General features: G+C 40.4%; 1 protein-coding gene across 1 annotated transcript; it reads left to right on the top strand.

The window, feature by feature from the left end:
* Positions 1-25,071, top strand: LOC121540064. Its single transcript, XM_041848698.1, has 4 exons — positions 1-250; positions 10,434-10,952; positions 20,007-20,066; positions 25,061-25,071. Exons 1-4 carry the CDS (start codon positions 73-75, stop codon positions 25,069-25,071), a joined length of 768 nt encoding a protein of 255 aa, XP_041704632.1. The 5' UTR covers positions 1-72.
* The last annotated feature ends 2,385 nt before the right edge of the window (positions 25,072-27,456 follow it).

Here is a 27,456-nt window from a genome sequence, read left to right as displayed (position 1 = left end):
TGCCTCACGGACATGGATGGGATGAAAACAACACAGCCACCTAGCTAGCTAATCAATTTGTATTCTTTAAATATGTCTAAAATACAGTTGTTGAGGGTTTTTCTCAACGATAGATTAACAGCTGCTGCTGATGAGATATTTGGGGTCGTTGATAAAATGATAGCAGAGTATCAGGAGGAAGTTGTCCGTCTACAGAGGCTGCTCGACATTGTTCTTCAACCTGAGATACCGTTAAACCTACACAGAGAAGGTTTGTTACTCATTACGTTTGTCTAACTACCTCAAATTTACAAAACAAAAGGAGCAATGACAAAGTTGGTTATTTTTTTAGAGGAAGTGTAGTATAAAAATGATCTGGTATGCCTAAATGTCATAATGTCAGCAGTCGTTGAACGTAATTTCAACAAGCCTATCCTGGGTAGCCGCTAGTGAGCGCTATGGTATGGGTCCTCACCATTAGGGTCGGTGCCGTTTAAGATGAGGGAGGATGTTTATTTTTATTTTTATGAATGTGGCCTAATTTCTATTACAACATATTGGATGGCTGTCATTCATATTCCATTCACCCAGCTCAATGTAACATCGATAGGTTTAGGCTAATACATGATGCTCGAATTTCCCCTGTACCCATCATGAGGTTGCTACAACCTAGCCTATGAATGAAAGTTTACAATGTAGTTGCACAGGTCGAGATAATTGAGTAATCAAGGTGACACATTCAATTCCACCTTACAAACTCTTTCCTGCATCTAGCTGATATAGCGTGTAATCATTAGTCCAACAGTTGCAACTGAGAGTTTCTATTGGAGTTTCTATTCTGTTTTCAACAGAATCGGCGCAATGAATACACCCCTGAACACACGCAAACCACAGTTCACTTTCATAGCAGCCACATACAAACAGCTTGTTGTATATATCATTCCTAATCGCATCGATCTACGCGCTCTCTCTCCTCCTCTCACCTTTTCCCTTCGCTTGTGGACTTAAGTGCACAACACATCAGCTGCCTGAAAATAAAACACATTTCCAAGCCAAACCTTCCTATCATGACCTCTAACCGCACACAGCCTACATTGTTGTCACGTCATAGTCAACATAGCTACTAGAACTAACGCGTTAGTAAACCCACTACAATCATGCAGTACAGTGTACAGTCAGCAGCAAGCAGTTTAGCAGTTACACCTGCAGGCCCCAGTGGCAATAAATTAATAAAACCAAAAGCTTACCTCGACTTGGAAAAGTTCCAGTGTTGGATAGCCATAGCCAGCTAGCTAACATAGCATCCCTCTCTGTTTGAGCCAGGTGTTTGAGCCAGATGCTAGTTAGGTGAAAGTGAAAATATTATATATATATATATACATACATACACAGTGGGGAGAACAAGTATTTGATACACTGCCGATTTTGCAGGTTTTCCTACTTACAAAGCATGTAGAGGTCTGTAATTTTTATCATAGGTACATTTCAACTGTGAGAGACGGAATCTAAAACAAAAATCCAGAAAATCACATTGTATGATTTTTAAGTAATTAATTTGCATTTTATTGCATGACATAAGTATTTGATACATCAGAAAAGCAGAACTTAATATTTGGTACAGAAACCTTTGTTTGCAATTACAGAGATCATACGTTTCCTGTAGGTCTTGACCAGGTTTGCACACACTGCAGCAGGGATTTTGGCCCACTCCTCCATACAGACTTTCTCCAGATCCTTCAGGTTTCGGGGCTGTCGCTGGGCAATACGGACTTTCAGCTCCCTCCAAAGATGTTCTATTGGGTTCAGGTCTGGAGACTGGCTAGGCCACTCCAGGACCTTGAGATGCTTCTTACGGAGCCACTCCTTAGTTGCCCTGGCTGTGTGTTTCGGGTCATTGTCATGCTGGAAGACCCAGCCACGACCCATCTTCAATGCTCTTACTGAGGGAAGGAGGTTGTTGGCCAAGATCTCGCGATACATGGCCCCATCCATCCTCCCCTCAATACGGTGCAGTCGTCCTGTCCCCTTTGCAGAAAAGCATCCCCAAAGAATGATGTTTCCACCTCCATGCTTCACGTTTGGGATGGTGTTCTTGGGGTTGTACTCATCCTTCTTCTTCCTCCAAACACGGCAAGTGGAGTTTAGACCATAAAGCTCTATTTTGTCTCATCAGACCACATGACCTTCTCCCATTCCTCCTCTGGATCATCCAGATGGTCATTGGCAAACTTCAGACGGGCCTGGACATGCGCTGGCTTGAGCAGGGGGACCTTGTGTGCGCTGCAGGATTTTAATCCATGACGGCGTAGTGTGTTACTAATGGTTTTCTTTGAGACTGTGGTCCCAGCTCTCTTCAGGTCATTGACCAGGTCCTGCCGTGTAGTTCTGGGCTGATCCCTCACCTTCCTCATGATCATTGATGCCCCACGAGGAGAGATCTTGCATGGAGCCCCAGACCGAGGGTGATTGACCGTCATGTTGAACTTCTTCCATTTTCTAATATTTGCGCCAACAGTTGTTGCCTTCTCACTAAGCTGCTTGCCTATTGTCCTGTAGCCCATCCCAGCCTTGTGCAGGTCTACAATTTTATCCCTGATGCCCTTACACAGCTCTCTGGTCTAGGCCATTGTGGAGAGGTTGGAGTCTGTTTGATTGAGTGTGTGGACAGGTGTCTTTTATACAGGTAACGAGTTCAAACAGGTGCAGTTAATACAGGTAATGAGTGGAGAACTGGAGGGCTTCTTAAAGAAAAACTAACAGGTCTGTGAGAGCCGGAATTCTTACTGGTTGGTAGGTGATCAAATACTTATGTCATGCAATAAAATGCAAAAGAATTACTTAAAAGTCATACAATATGATTTTCTGGATTTTTGTTTTAGATTCCGTCTCTCACAGTTGAAGTGTACCTATGATAAAAATGACAGACCTCTACATGCTTTGTAAGTAGGAAAACCTGCAAAATCGGCAGTGTATCAAATACTTGTTCTCCCCACTGTATGTATATATATATATATATATATATATATATATATATATATATATATATATATATATATATATATATATATATATATATATACTATGAAATATACAGTAGCTCTCTCTCTTGCTTCTTCTTAATTTAGGAAGAAATGCATTTTTTCAAAACTGTACTGCACTGCACTGCAGTGCTAGCTAGCTGTAGTTTATGCTTTCGGGACTAGATTCATTATCTGATCCTTTGGAGGACTTCCTCCGGAAGTTGTCATAATTACTGAGTCTATTGAAGGGGGAGAGAACCATGAGCCTCCTAGGTTTTGTATTGAAGTCAATGTACCCAGAGGACGACAGAAGCTAGCTGTCCTCCAGCTACACCATGGTGCTACCCTACAGAGTGCTGTTGAGGCTACTGTAGACCTTCATTGCAAAACAGTGTGTTTTGATCAATTATTTGGTGAAGTGAATATATTTAGTATAGTTTTATCTAAAAAGGATAACTTTTTTAATGTTTCACAATTTTAATGTTTATAAAATTCACTGATGTGGATGTTCCTCCCTTTCCTCCTCTGAGGAGCCTCCACTGATCCTCACTATCGTCTGGGATTAATGTGCCCATCCTGTAATACACTTCCGTCTCCCCGGTGACCATTTTGTACATAAACCGTCCTCCATTCAGGCTGCAAAGTTGTCAGTTTCCTCCTTAACTCGATTTAATGGCTTGTCGGTGGAAGAAAACAGGGAGAATATGCATACTATCTTAATAAAACACATAAACCGATAAACAGTTATTGTGCAGACGTTGCTTTCAGAGGCTGTCTGGAACTTGATAGTGAGTGTTGCAACTGAGGACAGACAATTTTTACGCACTTCAGCACTTGGCGGTCCCGTTCTGTGAGTTTGTGTGGCCTACCACTTCGCGGCTGAGCCGTTGTTTCCACTTCACAATAACAGTACTTCCAGTTGACCGGGGCAGCTCTAGCAGGGCAGAAATTTGAAAAACGGACTTGTTGGAAAGGTGGCATCCTATGACGGTGCAATGTTGAAAGTCACTGAGCTCTTCAGTGCGGGCCATTCTACTGCCAATGTTTGTCTATGGAGATTGCATGGCTGTGTGGTCAATTTTATACACCTGTCAGAAAGGGTGTGACTGAAATAGCTGAATCTACTAATTTGAAGGGGTGTCCTCATACTTTTGTATATATAGTGTAGCTATAGATGGTACACTGCATAATGAAACAATCCCTAGTAAGCTAGTGTTTTGAGTGTGGACTGACTGTATTATTTGGCATTAAGACTGGTTTTACACACAACATTCTATCCAAGCTTGGAGAGAGCGTGAGGACAGCTCATGTCATGCAGGTTCAGGTAGCCTATACAGGACAGTAGTATACTGAACAAAATTATAAAACGCCACATGCAACAATTTCAACGATTTTACTGAGTTACAGTTCATATAGGGAAATCAGTAAATTGAAATAACTTAATTAGGCCCTAATCTATGGATTTCACATGAATGGGCAGGGGCACAGCCATGGGTGGGCATAGGCTCACCCACTTGTGAGCCAGGCCCACCCACTGGGGAGCCAGGCCCAGCCAATCATAATTCGTTTTTCCCCACAAAAGGGCTTTATTACAGACAGAAGTACTCCTCAGTTTCATCAGGTGGCTGGTCTCAGACGATCCCGCAAGTGAAGAAGCCGGATGTGGAGGTCCTGGGCTGGCGTGGTCTCACGTAGTCTGCAGTTGAGGCCAGTTGGACATACTGCCAAATACTTTAAATGACCGAGGTGGCTTGTGGTAGAAAAATTAACATTCAATTCTCTGGCAACAGCTCTGCTTGACGTTCCTGCAGTCAGCATGCCAATTGCACACTCCCTCAAAGCTTGCAACATCTGTGGCATTGTGTTGTGTGACAAAACTACACATTTTAGTGGCCTTTTATTGTCCCCAGCACAAGGTTCACCTGTGTAATCATCATGCAGTTTAATCAGCTTCTTGATATGCCACACCTCTCAGGTGGATGGATTATCTTGGCAAAGGAAAAATGCTTACTAACAGGGATGTAAACACATTTGACAGATGTTTTTTGTGCATATGGAACATTTCTGGGATCTTTTATTTCAGCAGTATGAAAAATGTATGCACTCACTAACTGTAAGTCGCTCTGGATAAGAGCTTAAATGTAAATTTAAATGAAACATGGGACCAACACTTTACATCTTGCGTTTATATTTTTGTTCAGTGAATGTACAGTACCAGTCAAAAGTTTGGACACACCTACTCATTCAAGGGTTTTTCTTTATTTTTACATTGTAGAATTGTTATGATGAGTTTCTGGTATTGAGAAGTTCAAGATGCAAGAATTTACTTAGACATTCTGTGGAGATTTTATACCAAGTACTTATTGGATCACGAGCCCGTGGGTTCATCTAACAAACGGACATAGTTCTGCCCTTTGTCAGTTGAACTGCCCCTACACACAAATCTCACAGCTTTTATACTCTTGGTTACACATTTCCTCAACCCGATCTGGCCATCATCAATGAGCACTCCCATTCTTTGATGTTATTACTCTTTACCCCAAGTCATATATCCTGTCCATCCATCATGATATCCTAAACATCAGTAATCTCCTTTGACATAAGGAATGCAGACTCAGTGGAACCAAGTCAATTATCCCCTAACTCTTCCCTGTACCACACAATACTATGACATCATTACAAGAATAATAGTGAAGACATCAAAACTATGAAATAACACATATGGAATCATGTAGTAACAAAAAAAGTGTTAAACAAATCAAAATATATTTTATATTTGAGATTCTTCAAATAGCCACCCTTTGCCTTGATGACAGCTTTGCACACTCTTGGCGGTCATAGAGCCAGGACTACATGGAACTCTATTCCACATCAGGTAACTGTTATGATGAGTTTCTAGGATATCAAGTGATTACGAATGTAAGGATGTACTTAGACACTTTTGATGAGGAGTTCATATAAGATATTTAATATGGTATCCTTGGCTAGTTATAACAGACATAGCCCTGTCTCTTCCAACTTCCTAACTCCAGAACAAAGATCCACTCTCTCTATATATACACTCTGTTACAAGTCTCTCCACGAACATCTGGTAAACCTCCATGGGCACTCCCTTCTCTTTGATGTTATTACTCTTTATCCCCAAGTCATATATCCTGTCCATCAATCATTTCTAAGATCAACATCAGTAATCTCCTCTGACATAACGGAATGTAGACTCTGTGGCAGCAAACCACTTATCTACTAACTCTCCCCTGGTCCACACAATACTATGACATGACATCATTACAGTAACTGATGCAGTAGAATCAGATTTATTTTTAAACAGGTAAAAATACACCTTATGGAAAAACAAGGACTGTGAAGAGACACACACAAGGGTATAGATGCATGCATACGCACACATTGTGATATTGTTGTATGGTGGTATTAAACATTTTGTATTGTAGCTAGGTAGTGGTGTAATAATGTAATTTTATATTTGGTTTTATATGTAATGTAAGTGCTTTAATATGTTTGGATCCCAGGAAGAGTAGGCAGCAGCTAATGGGGATCCCTAACAAATACAAATGCATCCAACGAGCATCAGAGCCAGCGTAGTAGGATTCAATCGTAGTCCTGTATTGACGTTTTGACTGTTTGATGGCTCGTCTGAGGTCGTAGTGAGATTTCTTATAAACGTTCAGATTAGTGTCCCGCTCTTGAAAACGGCACCGCTAGCCTTTAGCTCAATGCGGATGTTGCCTGTAATCCATGGCTTCATGTTGGGGTATGTACGGTCACTCTGGGGACGACTTTGTCGATTAATTTATTCAGCTAGTTTATGCTGGCAACAACAGCAGCATGGCGCTAGTTAAAACTTGTAAAAGAAAGTGATGTAAATTTCGATGGGCGAGGGAGAAATAACTTGTAGTGTTGGTCACCATCTGGAGGTCACCGTGACATGCCAATTAGCTAATGTAACGACAAGCCGGTGTGAATGGCCAGTACAACGGTGTTGTATCAAGTTGCTTCCCACTGTTGGATCCCACTGGGCAGCAGTTGCTTCACCGGACAGCTGTATCACATGTCGCTGGCGGTAGCTAACGTGGCCAATTTGTTCCATCCCACTGATTTATATTTAGAGTAGGATAGCTGCCTACATGAGAAATTATTTGTAATATTGGTAACCTTCTGAATGTCACCGTGATACAGTCTACTGCTCAATGGGGAGACTTTGTGCTGCAAGCTGGCAACACAACAACACAGGGCACAGTGTGTCCTTCGCTCCCGCTTGCTGGCTGCTGTCTTGCAGTAACTAGATAGTGTAGCCAATATCAGGTCAGGGTGACAGCTAAAGCACATTTATTGTAGTGATTTTCAACGAAAATGTACAATTACTCTGGTAAAACCGGAATGATTCTGAACACTCTCCCAAGTCCCAATTTCAGGCAGACAAGTTTCAAATTCTCATTGAAGTTTCTAGCCACAAGTATAAACTAGCTAGGGAAGGCTCATTAGGATGACTGACTGAACTGAATCCGTTCGTCCCCAGTCGACAATACATACGTCATCAATTTTGAGCACCAGGCGTGTCCGTATAGCCTCTCCTGACACAGACATGACATTGCTGGGTTCCTATCGAGTAGGCGGTTTTAAATATATAACTTTCATAACTGTATGATAAAGAATGTGACATACACACTTAAGTAATTTACAAAATAAGTATTTTTGTGTGGAAGTCAAACTATTTTTTACGTCGGAGATAGACACAAAGCACATCAGTACAACCAAGAAAAAGCGCCCTTTTCACAGCACATCTCCCTTTGTCAATAGCTGTTTAAATGGCCAACATTTTGATTTAGACTGGGAACACTACTACTACTACTACTACATTGAAAATATTGCCTTCTTGCTAGATTGATGAATACAACCATAGCAAACCAGTGCAAAACGTCTGTAAACTCGAGAGGATTAACAGAAGTCCCCCGGGAAGAAGATACTGTACCTTCAGTAGGCGCAAAAGGTAGTTAGTGTCTATTAATAGTTAGTGTCTATGAATAGTTAGTAGTCTAGGAATAGTTAGTAGTCTAGGAATAGTTAGTGTCTATGAATAGTTAGTGTCTATGAATAGTTAGTGTCTATGAATAGTTAGTGTCTATGCATAGCTAGTGTCTATGAATAGTTAGTTCTCTATGAATAGTTAGTAGTCTAGGAATAGTTAGTAGTCTAGGAATAGTTAGTGTCTATGAATAGTTAGTGTCTATGAATAGTTAGTGTCTATGCATAGCTAGTGTCTATGAATAGTTAGTTCTCTATGAATAGTTAGTGTCTATGAATAGTTAGTAGTCTATGAATAGTTAGTGTCTAGGAATAGTTAGTAGTCTAGGAATAGTTAGTGTCTAGGAATAGTTAGTAGTCTATGAATAGTTAGTAGTCTATGAATAGTTAGTGTCTATGAATAGTTAGTGTCTATGAATAGTTAGTGTCTATGAATAGCTAGTGTCTATGAATAGCTAGTTCTCTATGAATAGTTAGTGTCTATGAATAGTTAGTAGTCTATGAATAGTTAGTAGTCTAGGAATAGTTAGTGTCTAGGAATAGTTAGTAGTCTATGAATAGTTAGTAGTCTATGAATAGTTAGTGTCTATGAATAGTTAGTGTCTATGAATAGTTAGTAGTCTATGAATAGTTAGTAGTCTATGAATAGTTAGTGTCTATGAATAGTTAGTGTCTATGAATAGTTAGTGTCTATGAATAGTTAGTGTCTATGAATAGCTAGTGTCTATGAATAGTTAGTAGTCTATGAATAGTTAGTGTCTATGAATAGTTAGGTGTCTATGAATAGTTAGTGTCTATGAATAGTTAGTGTCTATGAATAGTTAGTGTCTATGAATAGTTAGGGTCTATGAATAGTTAGGTGTCTATGAATAGTTAGTGTCTATGAATAGTTAGGTGTCTATGAATAGTTAGTGTCTATGAATAGTTAGGTGTCTATGAATAGTTAGTGTCTATGAATAGTTAGTAGTCTATGAATAGTTAGTGTCTATGAATAGTTAGTGTCTGTGAATAGTTAGTGTCTATGAATAGTGTCTATGAATAGTTAGTGTCTATGAATGAGGTAATTGGAAGCGCCCTCACTTACAGTGATTGTCTTTTGTAAATTAATTTGTTTTCCTATTGATATTAATTGTTTTGTCTTTCTTTCATCAGAAGTAGATTTGTCACTGTTAAAAAATTATAATAACTCAGTCAGTAACCATTAGTCCAGTGCAATTTAGTGTTGAACTGATATAAGAAGCCTTTTGTGTGATCTTATCCATGTATTGTACAGTTACCCATTCACTACAAGCAAACTTAAACCTAGTCATGAACGTGGTGGTGCCTTCCACAATGCAGTTTTACAACAACAAAAAACAGATAAAATGCAGTGCTTCTGATGAAAAAAAGAGAACTATTAATATCAAAGCTGCAATATGTCATTTTTGTGGGATGACCTGACCAAATTCACATAGAAATGTGAGTTCTAGATCTGTCATTCTCATTGAAAGCAAGTCTAAGAAGCGATACATCTATTCTATGTGCACTATTTCTATGCTTCCCATTCTTAAGTTTCATTTTTGCGTCTTCTACACCAGCTTCAAATAGCTGAAAATACAATATTTTTGGTTATGTTAAATATATTTGACAGCGGATTAGATAGTAGTACAATGATTCTCTACACTATACTTGCTTGTTTTGTCACATAAACTGGAATTAGGCGAACTATTAGAATTCTAGCAACCAGGAAGTGGCGGAGTGATTTCTGCATAGTGCAGCTTTAATAGGAATGGGCTATTCCATGGTAACGGAATTACGCTGAGACTCAGATGTCACTAAAATGTATACCAAACAAACCATTAATTTCAAAGTTTAACAAACCATATAACTATATGCACAAGGACTACTTTTAACAATTTCCACTGAAAAATACAAAATTAACAGTAAATATGAATAGGAATACAAATTAATTTACAAAGACAGTCACTAATGGAGGGCTCTTCCAATAAACAACTTGGACCTCAAAGCCTCTCCAAACACATGAAAACAAAACTTACATTATTACAGTGGCATATTGATATTTACATACACATTAAATATTGTCAAACGTCAATAAACTCACTGATGGCCAAACTCAACACATACCTTCATAACAATGGACCACAGCCCAAACATTTCTTCTCAAACAGCATGACACACACACACACACACACACACACACACACACACACACACACACACATACACACACAGGAACTTCCAGTACCAAGCTCTCACCTGAGAAGGACTATGGGGTGTTTTTATACGTTTCCCAAGTTGATCACTAATTAGGGTCCCACATGAAACACTGACCAATCCTTTGGTTCCTACCTTGTCACATACATGTCATTAAGTTTTGTCTTATCCTTCCTCCAGACCTCCAGCAGCTCACGCTCTCTGTCTCTGAAGAGGAGGTTCCCCCGGAGCAGCAGCACTGTGAGCAGGAGTGGAGCCCCAGTCTGGGGCAGGAGGACCCAGAACCCATACAGCTTAAAGATGAACAGGAGGAACTCAGGACCAGTCAGGAGGAAGAGCAGATTCAAGGGATTGAGACTGTTGCTAAAGACTCCATGTTCACTGCTGCCTGTGTGAAAAGTGACTGTGTGGAGGACCCAACTCAGCCCTCACATCTCTATCAAGCCCAAAAGGAAAGAAACGAAGAGAGAGACAATCTACCCAATACTACAACTGAACAGATCAAAACAGAACCTGATAGAGAGGACTTTAGAGAATCAGATCCAACCAGTGTCTCTCAACCCCTCTCTGCAGTAAATCCAGACTGTTCTGCAGCTCAAAGTGGTATGGAGAATCGAAGGCCTCCGGCAGGTTTTAAGCCAGTCATATCCAAGAGAACAGAGATGGTAAAAGGACAAAGATCCCGTATCAACACTAAGGGTAAGAAATCTACTCAGTTGTCCCTCCTGAAATCATCCAGTCAAAGTCATGCTACTCCTTGTTGTTGTAAGGTGTGTGGCAAGTCTTTTCATTACATGGGCTCATTGATTAAACACGTTCAAACTCATACAAAGGATAAAGAAACACTCTGTGGAGTGTGTGGAAAGCATATGGAGTCCACAGAAGGTATGAAAGAGCACCTCCAAACTCACATTGCAGCTAGATTGTGTTGTCATGTTTGTGGTAAATGGTTCAGCAAGAACAGTAAGCTGACAGTGCACATGAGGAGCCACACAGGTGAGAAACCTTTTTCCTGCCGTGTTTGTGGTACATGCTTCATGCAGACTGGAGATCTGAAAAGACACATGAGGACCCACACTGGGGAGAAACCATATCTCTGTCCTGATTGTGGCAAAGGATTCAGCGTTGCCAGTAATCTGTCAGTGCACATGAAGATTCACACAGGAGAGAAGGGGGAACCGGATTCAACACTGGCACCAATCTGAAAGTGCACATGAGGACTCACAAGGGAGAGACCATACTGGTGTCCTCATAGTACAAAATGCATTTCCCAATCAGGTACATTGAATAACAATCAATCAAAGACACACCAAGGAATCACTGTATAGGTGCAATGATTGCAGCAGTTCTCAAAATGATAGAACTCCTACAAAGTTACATGAACAACCGTCAAGGGAGAAAACATGACAATGTGCTGTTTGGGAAAAGGTCTGGAGACAGAAGATTGAGAGTCATGTTCTAACTTCCACCTGTGAGAGGAGATGCCCCTCAGGACACAACTCTTGGGTGAATAAGATATGACTGAATTACTGCTTGAACATAAGAACTCTCCATCTCTACAGTGAGGGGGAAAAAAGTATTTGATCCCCTGCTGATTTTGTATGTTTGCCCACTGACAAAGACATGATCAGTCTATAATTTTAATGGTAGGTTTATTTGAACAGTGAGAGACAGAATAACAACAAAAAAGTCCAGAAAAATGCATTAGTTGGCCACCAGGTTTGCACACATCTCAGGAGGGATTTTGTCCCACTTCTCTTTGCAGATCTTCTCCAAGTCATTAACGTTTCGAGGCTGACGTTTGGCAACTCGAACCTTCAGCTCCCTCCACAGATTTTCTATGGGATTAAGGTCTGGAGACTGGCTAGGCCACTCCAGGACCTTAATGTGCTTCTTCTTGAGCATCTCCTTTGTTGCCTTGGCCGTGTGTTTTGGGTCATTGTCATGCTGGAATACCCATCCACGACCCATTTTCAATGCCATGGCTGAGGGAAGGAGGTTCTCACCCAAGATTTGACAGTACATGGCCCTGTCCATCGTCCCTTTGATGCGGTGAAGTTGTCCTGTCCCCTTAGCAGAAAAACACCCCCAAAGCATAATGTTTCCACCTCCATGTTTGACGGTGGGGATGGTGTTCTTAGGGTCATAGGCAGCATTCCTCCTCCTCCAAACACGGCGAGTTGAGTTGATGCCAAAGAGCTCGATTTTGGTCTCATCTGACCACAACACTTTCACCCAGTTCTCCTCTGAATCATTCAGATGTTCATTGGCAAACTTCAGACGGGCATGTATATGTGCTTTCTTGAGCAGGTGGACTTTGCGGGCGCTGCAGGATTTCAGTCCTTCACGGCTTAGTGTGTTACCAATTGTTTTCTTGGTGACTATGGTCCCAGCTGCCTTGAGATCATTGACAAGATCCTCCCGTGTAGTTCTGGGCTGATTCCTCACCATTCTCATGATCATTGCAACTCCACGAGGTGAGATCTTGCATGGAGCCCCAGGCCGAGGGAGATTTCACAGTTCTTTTGTGTTTCTTCCATTTGCGAATAATCGCAGCAACTGTTGTCACCTTCTCACCAAGCTGCTTGCCGATGGTCTTGTAGCCCATTCCAGCCTTGTGTAGGTCTACAATCTTGTCCCTGACATCCTTGGAGAGCTCTTTGGTCTTGGCCATGGTGGAGAGTTTGGAATCTGATTGATTGATTGCTTCTGTGGACAGATGTCTTTTATACAGGTAACAAGATGAGATTAGGAGCACTCCCTTTAAGAGTGTGCTCCTAATCTCAGCTCGTTACCTGTATAAAAGACACCTGGGAGCCAGAAATCTTTCTGATTGAGAGGGGGTCAAATACTTATTTCCCTCATTAAAATGCGAATCAATTTATAACATTTTTTACATGCGTTTTTCTGGATTTTTTGTTGTTGTTATTCTCTCTCTCACTGTTCAAATAAACCTACCATTAAAATTATAGACTGATCATTTCTTTGTCAGTGGGCAAACGTACAAAATCAGCAGGGGATCAAATACTTTTTTCCCTCACTGTATCTAACAGAGCAGTTAGTGGATTTTTGAGCAACGGTAGTCTCTGCTCATTAATTATAGGATGACACAACAGACATTTGAACCTGTCCTCCATCTGTACATAAAACATGTTTTTAGAGTTAAAATGTATTGTTAAAAGTTAATCTGCTACTTTCTTGTTTGATGTTGTTAAAATAGTTTTCACAATAAGTGAATTTACCACTACTACTACCATTTTTGTTATTACCTCTAAGCCTGATGTCAATATCCACTCTGAGGGGAAGATACGTTTTTTATGTTTTGACAATTATTAAGAACATTTGTTGTGATATGCTCATGTAGACCCATTCATATACAGTTGTAGTCAGAAGTTTACATACACCTTAGCCAAATACATTTAAACTCAGTTTTTCACATTTCCTGACTTTTAATCCTAGTAAAAATTCCCTGTTTTAGGTCAGTTAGGATCACCACTTTATTTTAAGAATGTGAAATGTCAGAATAATAGTAGAGAGAATGATTTATTTCAGCTTTTATTTCTTTCATCACATTCCCAGTGGGTCAAAAGTTTACATACACTCAATTAGTATTTGGTAGCATTGCCTTTAAATTGTTTAACTTGAGTCAAACGTTTTTGGGTAGCCTTCCACAAGCTTCCCACAATAAGTTGGGTGAATTTTGGTCCATTCCTCCTGACAGAGCTGGTGTAACTGAGTCAGGTTTGTAGGCCTCCTTGCTCGCACATGCTTTTTCAGTTCTGCCCACACATTTCCTATAGGATTGAGGTCAGGGCTTTGTGATGGCCACTCCAATACCTTGACTTTGTTGTCCTCAAGCCATTTTGCCACAACTTTGGAAGTATGCTTGGGGTCATTGTCCATTTGGAAGACCCATTTGCGACCAAGCTTTAACTTCCTGACTGATGTCTTGAGATGTTGCTTCAATATATCCACATAACTTTCCTTCCTCATGATGCCATCTATTTTGTGAAGTGCACCAGTCCCTCCTGCAGCAAAGCACCCCCACAGCATGATGCTGCGAACCCGTGCTTCACGGTTGGGATGGTGTTCTTAGGCTTGCAAGCTTTCGCCTTTTTCCTCCAAACATAACGATGGTCATTATGGCCAAACAGTTCTATTTTTGTTTCATCAGACCAGAGGACATTTCTCCAAAAAGTACCATATTTTTCCCCATGTGCATTTGCAAACCGTAGTCAGGCTTTTTTATGGCGGTTTTGGAGCAGTGGCTTCTTCCTTGCTGAGCGGCCTTTCAGGTTATGTCGATATAGGACTCGTTTTACTGTGGATATAGATACTTTTGTACCTGTTTCCTCCAGCATCTTCACAAGGTCCTTTGCTGTTGTTCTGGGATTGATTTGCACTTTTCACACCAAAGTACGTTCATCTCTAGGAGACAGAACGCGTCTCCTTCCTGAGCAGTATGACAGCGGCGTGGTCCCATGGTGTTTATACTTGCGTACTATTGTTTGTACAGATGAACGTGGTACCTTCAGGCGTTTGGAAATTGCTCCCAAGGATGAACCAGACTTGTGGAGGTCTACAATGTTTTTTCTGAGGTCTTGGCTGATTTCTTTTGATTTTCCCATGATGTCAAGCAAAGTGGCACTGAGTTTGAAGGTAGGCCTTGAAATACATCCACAGGTACACCTCCAATTGACTCAAATGATGTCAATTAGCCTATCAGAAGCTTCTAAAGCCATTACATCATTTTCTGGAATTTTCCAAGCTGTTTAAAGGCACAGTCAACTTAGTGTTAGTAGTAGTAGTAGTAAACTTCTGACCCACTGGAATTGTGATACAGTGAATTATAAGTGAAATAATCTGTCTGTAAACAATTGTTGGAAAAATTACATGTGTCATGAACAAAGTAGATGTCCTAACCGACTTGCCAAAACTGTAGTTTGTTAGCAAGAAATGTGTGGAGTGGTTGAAAAACGTGTTTTAATGACTCCAACCTAAGTGTATGTAAACTTCTGACTTCAACTGTACATGAACCTTGAGATATGTGGCAGTTTTTCCATCTAGCGATTGTACATTTTATCTGCCGTTTCTATAACCGAATAAATGTTGATAACATGTTTATTGTGAGGCGTCTTTACCTGCACATTTGTCTTTCCTCCGACTGTGTTCATTGCACGATTATGAAACATTGGAAAAATTGAAATGTTTGACAGTTATCTAGTCACCAATCCATTTGTTTTATGCTCGATAAAGGCCTATCAAGTTGCATTTAACTAAGATTCATGTAGTTCATATGATTGACTGTAATTGTTTTTAATTGCCCTAAATATACTATTATTGTTTACTGTATATGTTTCTTAAGGAATCAAAGTGGATGCGATAAGTGCCGATAAAGCAAAATGGGTTTACTCGTGCACGACTGAGAGTGCATATTATTTACTTGCTGATGCAACCGGATGCTTTTGTCGCTGATTCCATACGTGATGAAAACAATGTGCACAGCTTGCTATCTAGCTACTCAAATCATCAAAAAATGTCTAAAATACAGTTGAGGGATTTTCTGAACAAGAGATTAACAACTGCTGCTGAAGAGATATTCGGGGTCGTTGAAAAAACAATAGCAGCGTATCAGGAGGACGTTGTCCGTCTACAGAGGCTGCTCGACAATCTTCTTCAACCTGAGATAAAGCACAGAGCAGGTTTGTTACAATACTCAGCTACCATTAAGTTTGATATAAGAAGCCTTTTGTGTAATCTTATCCATGTAGTGTACGGTTACACAGTCACTACAAGCACACCTATACCTAGTCACGAATGTGGCAATGCCCTCCACAATGCACGAATGCATCGATACATTCATGACCACCATGGCTGCGTTCTGGAACGTTCAACTGAATGGAAACGGCGGTTGGGGAACGCTGTCCGCATGGCCACTACCCTTTTAAATACGTCACTCATTGCTTCAAGCCACTCCTCGCCACACCCACCAAATGGGAGCAAACGTACCTGTCTGTTTTAAGAAAGTTTTGGGGAAACGTGTCGTTAAGTACAAACTGTTCCGCAGCGTAGCAAACGTTCAAGCGAACTGAACCTACCTCAGGTTTAGGTTTGCTTGTAGTGAATTAGAAACCGTACAATACATAGATAATATAACACAAAAGGCTTCTTATATCATAGCTATTTTCTAAAATGCAACAGTAATTCCACAGGACTAATGGTTCCTGACTGAGTTTTACAAAAAAAAAACAATGACAAACAAAACTGTACTTCTGATGAAAGGGAAGAAAATGAATAGTATTAGGAATGTGCAATTCCATGGTAACTGGTATTACACTGAGACTCAGATTTCACTTTAAAATGTATACCAAACCCCAAATATTGATTTCTAAGTTTAACAAACCATAGAACTCAATGCACAATGAGTACTTTTAAGAATTTCACTTAATATTTTACAAAAACACATTTACAGGAAGAACTGTGCAGATACAACGTTTGGTAACAAAATAAACTGAGGCAGATTTGACCATAGTTCTGTTACCAAACTTCACACCTGTGTAAATTGTTCAAGGTAGTCATTGTGCAGAGAGTTGTACGGTTTGTACAAGTTTTTGTTTTACACATTAACATGAAAAAATCTCACTTTAAAAAGAGTCTCAGTATAATTCCATTACCATGGAATTGCCCGAATACAAATTAATTTACAAAAGACAATCACTGAAAGGGAGGGCTCTGCCAATAAACCACTTGGAGCTCAAAGCCAGCAAAGCCTCTCCAATGTTACCAACTGAAAACAAAACATACAGTGCATTTGGAAAGTATTCAGACCCCTTGACTTTTTCCACATTTTGTTACGTTACAACCATATTCTAAAATATATATAATTATTTTCCCCCCTCATCAATCTACACACAATACCCCTTAATGACAAAGCGAAAACAGGGTTTTAGACATTTTTTGCAAACATACCTTATTTACATAAGTATTCAGACCCTTTGCTATGAGACCCTAAATTGAGCTCAGGTACATCCTGTTTCCATTGATCATCCTTGAGATGTCTCTACAACTTGATTGGAGTTCACCTGTGGTAAATTCAATTGATTGGACATGATTTGGAAAGGCACACACCTGTCTATATAAGGTCCCAGAGTTGACAGTGCATGTCAGAGCAAAAACCAAGCCATGAGGTTGAAGGAATTGTCCGTAGAGCTCCGAGACAGGATTGTGTCGAGGCACAGATCTGGGGAAGAGTACCAAAAAACTTCTGCAACATTGAAGGTCCCCAAGAACACAGTTTGGAACCACCAAGACTCTTCCTAGAGCTGGACGCCCGGCCAAACAGAGCAATCGGGGGAGAAGGGACTTGGTCAAGGAGGTGACCAAGAACCCGATGGTCACTATGACAGAGCTCCAGAGTTCCTCTGTGGAGATGGGATAACCTTCCAGAAGGACAACCATCTCTGCAGCACTCCCCCAATCAGGCCTTTATGGTAGAGTGGCCAGACGGAAGCCACTCCTCAGTAAAAGGCACATTTGGAGTTTGCCAAAAGGCACCTAAAGGACTCTCAGACCATGAGAAACAAGATTCTCTAGTCTGATGAGAAACAAGATTCTCTAGTCTGATAAAAAACAAGATTAAACTCTTTGGCCTGAATGCCAAGCGCCACGTCTGGAGGAAACCTGGCACCATCCCTACGGTGAAGCATGGTGGTGGGAGCCTCATGCTGTGGGGATGTTTTTCAGCGGCAGGGACTGGGAGACTAGTCAGCATCGAGGGAAAGATGAACGGAGCAAAGTACAGAGAGGTCCTTGATGAAAACCTGCTCCAGAGCGCTCAGGACCTAAACTGGGGCGAAGGTTAACTTTATAATAGGACAACGACCCTAAGCACACAGCCAAGACAACGCAGGAAAAAGTATGAAAAAATAAAATGAAATGAAAAAATACAAATTGTATGCACTCACTAACTGTAAGTCGCTCTGGATAAGAGTGTCTGCTAAATGACTAAAATGTAAATGTAAAAATGCAGGAGTGGCTTCGGGACAATTCTCTGAATGTCCATGAGTGGCCCAGCCAGAGCCCGGACTTGAACCCGATCGAACATTACATTTACATCTCTGGAGAGACCTGAAAATAGCTGTGCAGCGCACCCCATCCAACCTGACAGAGCTTGAAAGGATCTGCAGAGAAGAATAGGAGAAACTCCCCAAATACAGCTGTGCCAAGCTTGTAGCGTCATACCGAAGAAGACTCAAGGCTGTAATCGCTGCCAAAGGTGCTTCAACAAAGTACTGAGTAAAGGGTCTGAATACTTATATCAATGTGATATTTCGTTTGTTTTAACAATTTTGATCATTTTAAAAGGCTAATTGATCATTAGAAAACCCTTTTGCAATTATGTTAGCACAGCTGAAAACTGTTGTGCTGATTTAAAAAATCAATAACTGGCCTTTTTTAGACTAGTTGAGTATCTGGAGCATCAGCAATTGTGGGTTCGAATACAGGCTCAAAATGGCCAGAAACAAATAACTTTCTTCTTAAACTCGTCAGTCTATTCTTGTTCTGAGAAATGAAGGCTATTCCATGCGAGAAATTGCCAAGAAACTGAAGATCTCGTACAAACGCTGTGTACTACTCCCTTCACAGAACAGCGCAAACTGGCTCTAACCAGAATAGAAGGAGGAGCTTTTAAGTACCTTTTAACCCAGTTGACTTTTGATATCTGATTAAAGAGAGTGACGTCTAAGACATTTAGACCGCCATCACAAACCCTGTTGGTGATAACATCTATTTTTATCTTATGTGGCTTGTTTTTCCATATGAAGTTGTACTATAGCCTATCTAAAGTACATCAAGTGGATTTGGGAATGTCAATAGATGAAAAAAGATAGGATGCACGAGATAGCCCCTCAGCTTTGGATAAAAGCACCCTCCCTTGAAGACTTAAATCCCTCCCTAACCATGAGGATAATTTATTTTTGATAGATTCAGTTACAGGATTCAAACTAAGATAATTCACAGCATTAATATTTTTGGTGAGCTTTACACCGAGGTAGGTTACAGTTTCTTTTTCAGAGATGTTACAACCTGCTGGATTGACAGCTCCTTTCAGAACAAACATCTCACATTTAGAAAGATTTAATACCAAACCTGAGAGTTTGGAGAACTGCTTCACAATATCCAATGCTAATCTAGCTTGTGACAAATGTTTTTTTTAAAAGTGATGTGTCATCCACCAGTTGGAATATCTTGATCTCTCTGGCCTGGAATGTAATGCCTTCAAATTGACTTTGATAAACTAATTAGCATAAGGTTTGAGATACTAACAAAAAAAAATGGTGAGATTGGACAACCTTGTCGTATTCCTTTGTAAATGTTAAACCTTGAGGATGTTCCATGACAGAGTTTGATACAGCTATTGCCACCATTATACAGAGTTCTAATAGCATCAACAAAAAAATTACCAAACTTCAAATGCTTAAGACAATCAAAGATTAAACTTGGATTTACGGTATCAAATGCTTTCTGAAAGTCATCCAATAGATCACAATACTCAACCAAATCTAACACCAGCCTCAGATTATTAGATTTATGGCGCCCGCCTCTTCCTCTCTGCTATGGGGTGATTTGATACGTTTCCCGTCTTCATCACTAATTAGTGTCCCACATGAAACATTGACCAACATTTTGGTTCCTACCTTCTTACATGTGTGTCATTCTGTTTTCTGTTTCATCCTTTCTCCTTCCCTCCAGACCTCCAGCAGCTCACTCTCTCTGTGTCTGAAGTGGAGGTCCCCCCTGAGCAGCAGCACTGTGAGCAGGAGTGGAGCCCCAGTTTGGGGCAGGAGGACCCAGAGCCCACACAGATTAAAGAGGAACAGGAGGAACTCAGGACCAGACAGGAGGAATAGCAGTTTAAAGGATTGAGATTGAGACTCCATTTTGAATCCAGTCTTTTGGTCTGAAATTCTCCATGTTATACAGGAAATCACAGGTATTATTATTAAACCAGACCAATGTCATCTCCTTCTAGGTATTGTTCCTGTGAATACACTCCAATCCTCGGCACTTAAATTGATAGATTATCTTTTAGCAGCAGCAAGGAAATGTGTAACAAAATGCTGGAAAAATAAACATGCACCCTCATAAGATATGTGGTTAGGTCTATGCGGGGAACTTGCTGACATGGAGAGAATTACATAAATCTTGCAACATAGACAGCATAGGTATGTTCCTGACATATCGTACTGGTCTTATTCTATCATTTCTGGGGTTTTTGTTTGTTTCTGTTGTTTTTCTGTGGCTTTATCCAAATTGTATTCTTATTCAGACTCTTGAAATATTTGCTCTATACAGCCAAAATGTACCCTTAACAATGAATGTAATTACGCTCCTTTGTAAAGACAGCAAATATGTTGTGTATGTATGGTACATGTTCTTTATGTGCTCTTGAATAAAAATGACTAAAAACATGTTTACTTAAAGACTCAATTTTGACTTCTGCCTGTGTGAAAAGTGACCGTGATGAGGACCCAACTCAGCTCTCACATCTCTATCAAGCCCAAAAGGAAGGAAACAGAGAGAGAGATACTCTACCCAATACTACAACTGAACAGATCAAAACAGAACCTGATGGAGAGGACTATAGAGAATCAGAACCAACCACTGTGTCTCTCAGCCTGTCTCTGCTGTAAATCCAGACTGTTCTGCAGCTCAAAGTGGTAAGGAGAATGGTTTTAAGACAGTCAAATCAAAGAGAAAAGAGATGGTAAAAGGACAAAGGTCCCGTATCAATGTTAAGGGTAAGAAATCCACACAGTTGTCCCTCCTGAAATCAACCAGTCAAAGTCATGCTACTCCTTGTTGTTGTAAGGTGTGTGGCAAATATTTTAATTACATGGGCTCATTGATTAAACACGTTCAAACTCATACAAAGGATAAAGAAAAAAACTTCATGGAGTGTGTGGAAAGCAAATGGAGTCCACAGAAAGTATGAAAGATCACCTCTAAACACATTGCAGATAGGTTTTGTTGTCATATTCGTAGTAAATGGTTCAGCAAGAACAGTAGTCTAAAAATACACATGAGGAGGAGCCACACAGGAGAGAACCTGTATCACTGCCGTGTTTGGGCAAAGGATTAATCACCAGCTGCAATCTGAAAATCCACATTAGAATTCACACAGGTGAGAAGTCATTTCATTGCCCTGATTGTGGCAAAACATTCAATCAGAGTGGAAATCTATAATATCACAGAAGGATCCACACAGGGGAGAAATAGTATAATTGTAGTTGCAAAGGATTCTGCAAAAAGAACATACAAATCCAAACAGTGGAAAAATTATATTACTGCCCTGATTGTGGCACAGGCTTCAAACTGATTGGACATCTAAAGCTACACCCACATGGTGGAGAATATATACCATTGCTCTCTGTGACATACTGCACAGTATGGTTGAAGTACTCACAAGGTAGAGACCATTTAGATGGAATGATTGCTGTAGACTATATTTCAAAGCGACAAAATTCCTTCAAAGTTACATGAAGAACATACATTTATGTTAGAGGGGGAGAACATGACAGTGTGATGTTTGGGGAAAGGTCTGGAGACAGAAGACTGAGAGTCACTAACTGATGCACCTCAGGACACAACTCTTGGGTGAATAAGAAATTACTGGATTACTGCTTGAACATAAGAACTCCCCAGCTCTGTCTAACAGAGCAGTTAGTGGATTTCTGGGCAACAGTAGTCCCTGCTCATTAGTTATAGGATGACACAACATACGTTTGAACCTATGTCCTCTATCTGTACATAAAACATTGTTTTGAGAGTCAAATGTCTCCTCAATATGTTGAAATCTGCTACATTATATCTGTTTTGATGTTGTTAAAGTAGTTTTCACAATGTCGGTTACTTTGTGCTTATGTGGCCGCCGGTGTCCACAGGAGTTGAGAGAATCCTAAACACATTGTTTTTGTCATATTTTCTAAGCTTTAGGTTTAAAATAAAGTGTTAAGAGAAATTGTAAAAATAGGCGGGGTTGATGACTTTGTGGTGTGGAAGCTAGTAAAGAACTTTTGTCGCTGAATCCGCACGTGGTTAAAACCGAACAGCTAAATGGCTAATCAACATGCATTATCTAAAAATGCCTAAAATACAGTTGTTGAGGGTTTTTCTCAAGAAAAGATTAACAGCTGCTGCTGAGGAGTGTAGTATCTGAACAATTTATAGCTTTGGCTGAGGTTTTCATATGGTTGGTTAAATGAACTCTACTTTCTGAAACATCTGGAAAGTGTTACTATAGGGGCCCCCTGAAATAGAGGACACTTGGATATGTGAGAGGCTAGGGATTGGTCTATCTAAAACCACCCATCTTATGTTACATAGGATATATACCAGGTTTTGAACAAAGGACGGGGAGAATAATCATATTTGAGATTGGGTTAGTTGTTCTCCAGACTCTGCAAAAGTCTGTAAATTGACGCTGAAATCTTTTGATATAATAAACCTTTATAATCAAAGTACAGTGTCAGCGGATTTCTTATCAACACAGCATATCAGCATCGTTGTCTCGACACCACAGGAATTGGCGACAAGGATTTTGGGACGTGTTGCGTCTGTTTCAGCGTTCCATCGTGGGCTGCGAGCTGACTCCCGCTACAGAGGCCGGCAGCTAAGGTGAGCTTTCTCACAACTTTGGGCGCTGGTCAGTTCGTGTGCCTGTGTGTGCGTTGGGGGATGCACCGTTAAGAACTTGTGTGTGCGCTTTGCTGTCATTTGCTGTGGGATGAGAATCCGTTCTAAATTTCTAAAGTTGTTTGCGTTGAAAACAACGCAAACAGGGGGGAGTGAGAATATAATACAGGATAAAAGTGTCTATAGGAATTGATAACACTGGGCCCAGGGAAATTGGCTTGAATAAAATTAAAGGGAAAAGGAATAGAATGAAGGAATAGGACAAGGAACTAAGGAAAAATGTATACTGTTAGGACGTCGCTGATCTACGGAAGCCCTCAAACGAGGCGATCTTTAAGATGGGCCACAAATCCTGGAGAGTCACTAGGTGAATTTTCAGGTCAGTTCAAGGAACTGTGAGATTGTAGAATATACATTCAATTGTATGTTACCTCTCGGTATATAGTTGACGAGGTATACAGTGGGGGGAAAAAGTATTTAGTCAGCCACCAATTGTGCAAGTTCTCCCACTTAAAAAGATGAGAGAGGCCTGTAATTTTCATCATAGGTACACGTCAACTATGACAGACAAAATGAGAAAAAAAAAATTTTTTTAATGAATTTATTTGCAAATTATGATGGAAAATAAGTATTTGGTCAATAACAAAAGTTTCTCAATACTTTGTTATATACCCTTTGTTGGCAATGACACAGGTCAAACGTTTTCTGTAAGTCTTCACAAGGTTTTCACACACTGTTGCTGGTATTTTGGCCCATTCCTCCATGCAGATCTCCTCTAGCGCAGTGATGTTTTGGGGCTGTCGCTGGGCAACACAGACTTTCAACTCCCTCCAAAGATTTTCTATGGGGTTGAGATCTGGAGACTGGCTAGGCCACTCCAGGACCTTGAAATGCTTCTTACGAAGCCACTCCTTCGTTGCCCGGGCGGTGTGTTTGGGATCATTGTCATGCTGAAAGACCCAGCTACGTTTCATCTTCAATGCCCTTGCTGATGGAAGGAGGTTTTCACTCAAAATCTCACGATACATGGCCCCATTCATTCTTTCCTTTACACGGATCAGTCGTCCTGGTCCCTTTGCAGAAAAACAGCCCCAAAGCATGATGTTTCCACCCCCATGCTTCACAGTAGGTATGGTGTTCTTCGGATGCAACTCAGCATTCTTTGTCCTCCAAACACAACGAGTTGAGTTTTTACCAAAAAGTTATATTTTGGTTTCATCTGACCATATGACATTCTCCCAATCCTCTTCTGGATCATCCAAATGCACTCTAGCAAACTTCAGACGGGCCTGGACATGTACTGGCTTATGCAGGGGGACACGTCTGGCACTGCAGGATTTAAGTCCCTGGCGGCGTAGTATGTTACTGATGGTAGGCTTTGTTACTTTGGTCCCAGCTCTCTGCAGGTCATTCACTAGGTCCCCCCGTGTGGTTCTGGGATTTTTGCTCACCGTTCTTGTGATCATTTTGACCCCACGGGGTGAGATCTTGCGTTCAAGGGAGATTATCAGTGGTCTTGTATGTCTTCCATTTCCTAATAATTGCTCCCACAGTTGATTTCTTCAAACCAAGCTGCTTACCTATTGCAGATTCAGTCTTCCCAGCCTGGTGCAGGTCTACAATTTTGTTTCTGGTGTCCTTTGACAGCTCTTTGGTCTTGGCCTTAGTGGAGTTTGGAGTGTGACTGTTTGAGGTTGTGGACAGGTGTCTTTTATACTGATAACAAGTTCAAACAGGTGCCATTAATACAGATAACGAGTGGATGACAGAGGAGCCTCTTAAAGAAGAAGTTACAGGTCTGTGAGAGCCAGAAATCTTGCTTGTTTGTAGGTGACCAAATACTTATTTTCCAGGCCTCTCTCATCTTTTTAAGTGGGAGAACTTGCAGAATTGGTGGCTGACTAAATCCTTTTTTCCCCACTGTATTTCCGAAGTAGCCTCTCATTGAATATCTGCAACTCAAGATAGCACAAATTTAGGAAGGACTATAAAGGAAATAGGAGCGACGGAAGCATGCGGTATGAATGGATGCATTCTTGTTGATTATGTGTGTGTGTGAGAGAAAGAGAGCACGTGTTTGTGTAAATAAGGAGGTCTCTGTTGTGTTTCAGCTGTGTGTTGACTCATGCTATGATAAGATTTATGTTAGAGATATATACATATATATGTTTTGGTTGAGAACAGGGGTTTTAGTTTTTGTAAGGAAATATGTTAATTACGGTTAAAACCTATGAGCCCCTGGGAGGACGTTATGATTGTATAGAGAGGATTTGTAATGGATAAGAAAATAACTATAAATCTGCAGATTAGAATAAGTGAAGATAGTAAAGTTAAGAAACTTCGAAGTAGGATTTGTGTTCTATGTTTTGTGTTGGTTTGTGCGTTTTGTTCAGTGTTACTGTTTGTCTGTGTTGGAAAGAACGGAGGGACAGCTGGTCTGTCTGCTGTCTGACTTAGAGAAAAGTTACTGTGGGAGAGCTCCTCTCACCTTGAAAATCACACTAGTAAATGAGCTGCGCATGTGTGGGATTTTATGAGTTTAGAGTTACACAGAGCAAATAGGCCACTCCCCTGCCTGCACTGAGCTGCTGGGAGACGCAGACTTAGAGCTGAAAAAGAAAGGGGGAGACTTTGAGTACACACAATAAAGTATTCTGTTTGTTAAAGTGGCTGTTGCTTAACTATGAACCTATTTGATTGAGATTGATTGAATTTATAAATGAGAGCTATGTTGACGGATTAAAAATAAAAATAAAAAAATAAAATAAAATGTCATTGCGCTATTTATAATATTCCTGAGTTAAGCTGTTTGCTTATTTCTTAGCGCGAATGTGAACATAGGTATGTCTAAAAGGGTATTGTATGGTTGAAATAACCCAGTGAGTGCATAAAATACTAAATTCTTGTCTGTTTCTTTTGTTCTCCTGTGATGTGAGAAACGAGAAGGAGACAGAGAGAGAGGAGGTGCTGACCAGTGCGTCACGCGACAGCGTGTGCTTCCCCGGATCCAGTCCAATTAAGGCCAGTACTGTTCTATCCACAAACTTACTTTCCCTTACAGGATATAATAGATACATTGTGTATGCATAAAATATTTCATTTTGTGACCATTTGGCAGGGACTTGGCAACAGACTGATCAATTGATGTAATTGAGAATTGCACATTGAAGTTTTTTGTGCATGGGTTGTTTTGATTAGAGTTGTGTTGGAAACCCAGCACTGAGATTATTCTGTAAAAGTAAAGTGATTGGGTGCTTATTAAGCAATTGGTTTGTGGGTGCTGTAGTGTTGCTGGATTACAGGTCTTTCTTTTTTGATTGCTCTGAAGTTGACTAGTTTCCTTTACCTTTCTTTATCGGATGTGGTAAGATTGCCACTAATCAATAATTTGGTAGAAGAAGAAAAAAAAAAGGAGGGAAACATAAGCTACATAGCTTAAAGTATTTTTTGGTTTACAAATTAATTAGTTTAAAATAATAATAATAATAATACAATAATTCACAATAAAGGAATATAAAAGAGTTGTTACAATGGGGAAAAAGGACGTCAAAACTATGAAAGTAATTACTCCTGTTGATGTAGTACAAAATAGTAATCCATTAGTTAATGGTATTGCAAGATTATCTGGAAAATTGAATAAACGTTGGCCTGACATTGACAAAAACTGATAAAAGATACAAAAGGTAAAAGAGACAGAGGTATAGAGAAAATGGCAAAAGAGGTGAAGATAACAGAAAAACTAATGGCAGAAGTCAATACACCTTTCTCACATAAGGATTCAACAAAAAGACCCCCACCTTACGAGGAAGAAGTAGAGTTTAAGGACGTCTATCCTCAGCTTCCAGTAATCATTCAGGAGGGTGATTATTGCATCAGAGATTAAGAGGAACGAATAATAGAGAGAGGACAAGCAGAAACAACCATAAAGATGAATCCAAACTCCAAAAGTAAGAAGAAAACGACATGTCTGGAAACTAAGGGTAGAGTGAGGTTCAGGAGGATGGAATTTGAAGATGATGATCAGAGTGATTCAGAAGAGATCATGGGTGGATATGACCCTGTGATCAGACGGAGGTTGGCTAGAGCGGAAAGAAGGGGTGATGAAAGTTGGAAGATGAAGGATACAAGAGATTCGATCTCTGATGAAAGTGAAGATGGAGACAGCGATGAAGATTTGGAGATAAAAGGTGCTTCATGTTCAAGAGGATTTTATCCTACAATGAAGGGAGCACAAGTAAGAAGAAGATGATGCCAGTGATAATTTGAGGACAGAACCTGGAGTATAAGCCTTTGCAGAATACCGATATGTCAGATATACTTGAGAAGCTGCCTACTCTTCAAGATGGAGCATATCCTTGGATTTCAAAGTTGGAAGAAATTACGGTGGGAACACAGTCTGCCATAGGAGACATTAAGAGACTTTTGGCTAATCTCCTTGGGATTCCAGGTATGTAAGACATTTTTCAGAGAGCTGGACTTAATCGATATGTGGGGACTGCGGTGAATG

This window comes from Coregonus clupeaformis, chromosome 26 (assembly GCF_020615455.1).
Source record: "Coregonus clupeaformis isolate EN_2021a chromosome 26, ASM2061545v1, whole genome shotgun sequence".
Taxonomy (NCBI): domain Eukaryota; kingdom Metazoa; phylum Chordata; class Actinopteri; order Salmoniformes; family Salmonidae; genus Coregonus; species Coregonus clupeaformis.
This window is presented reverse-complemented; position numbering and strand designations above follow the sequence as displayed.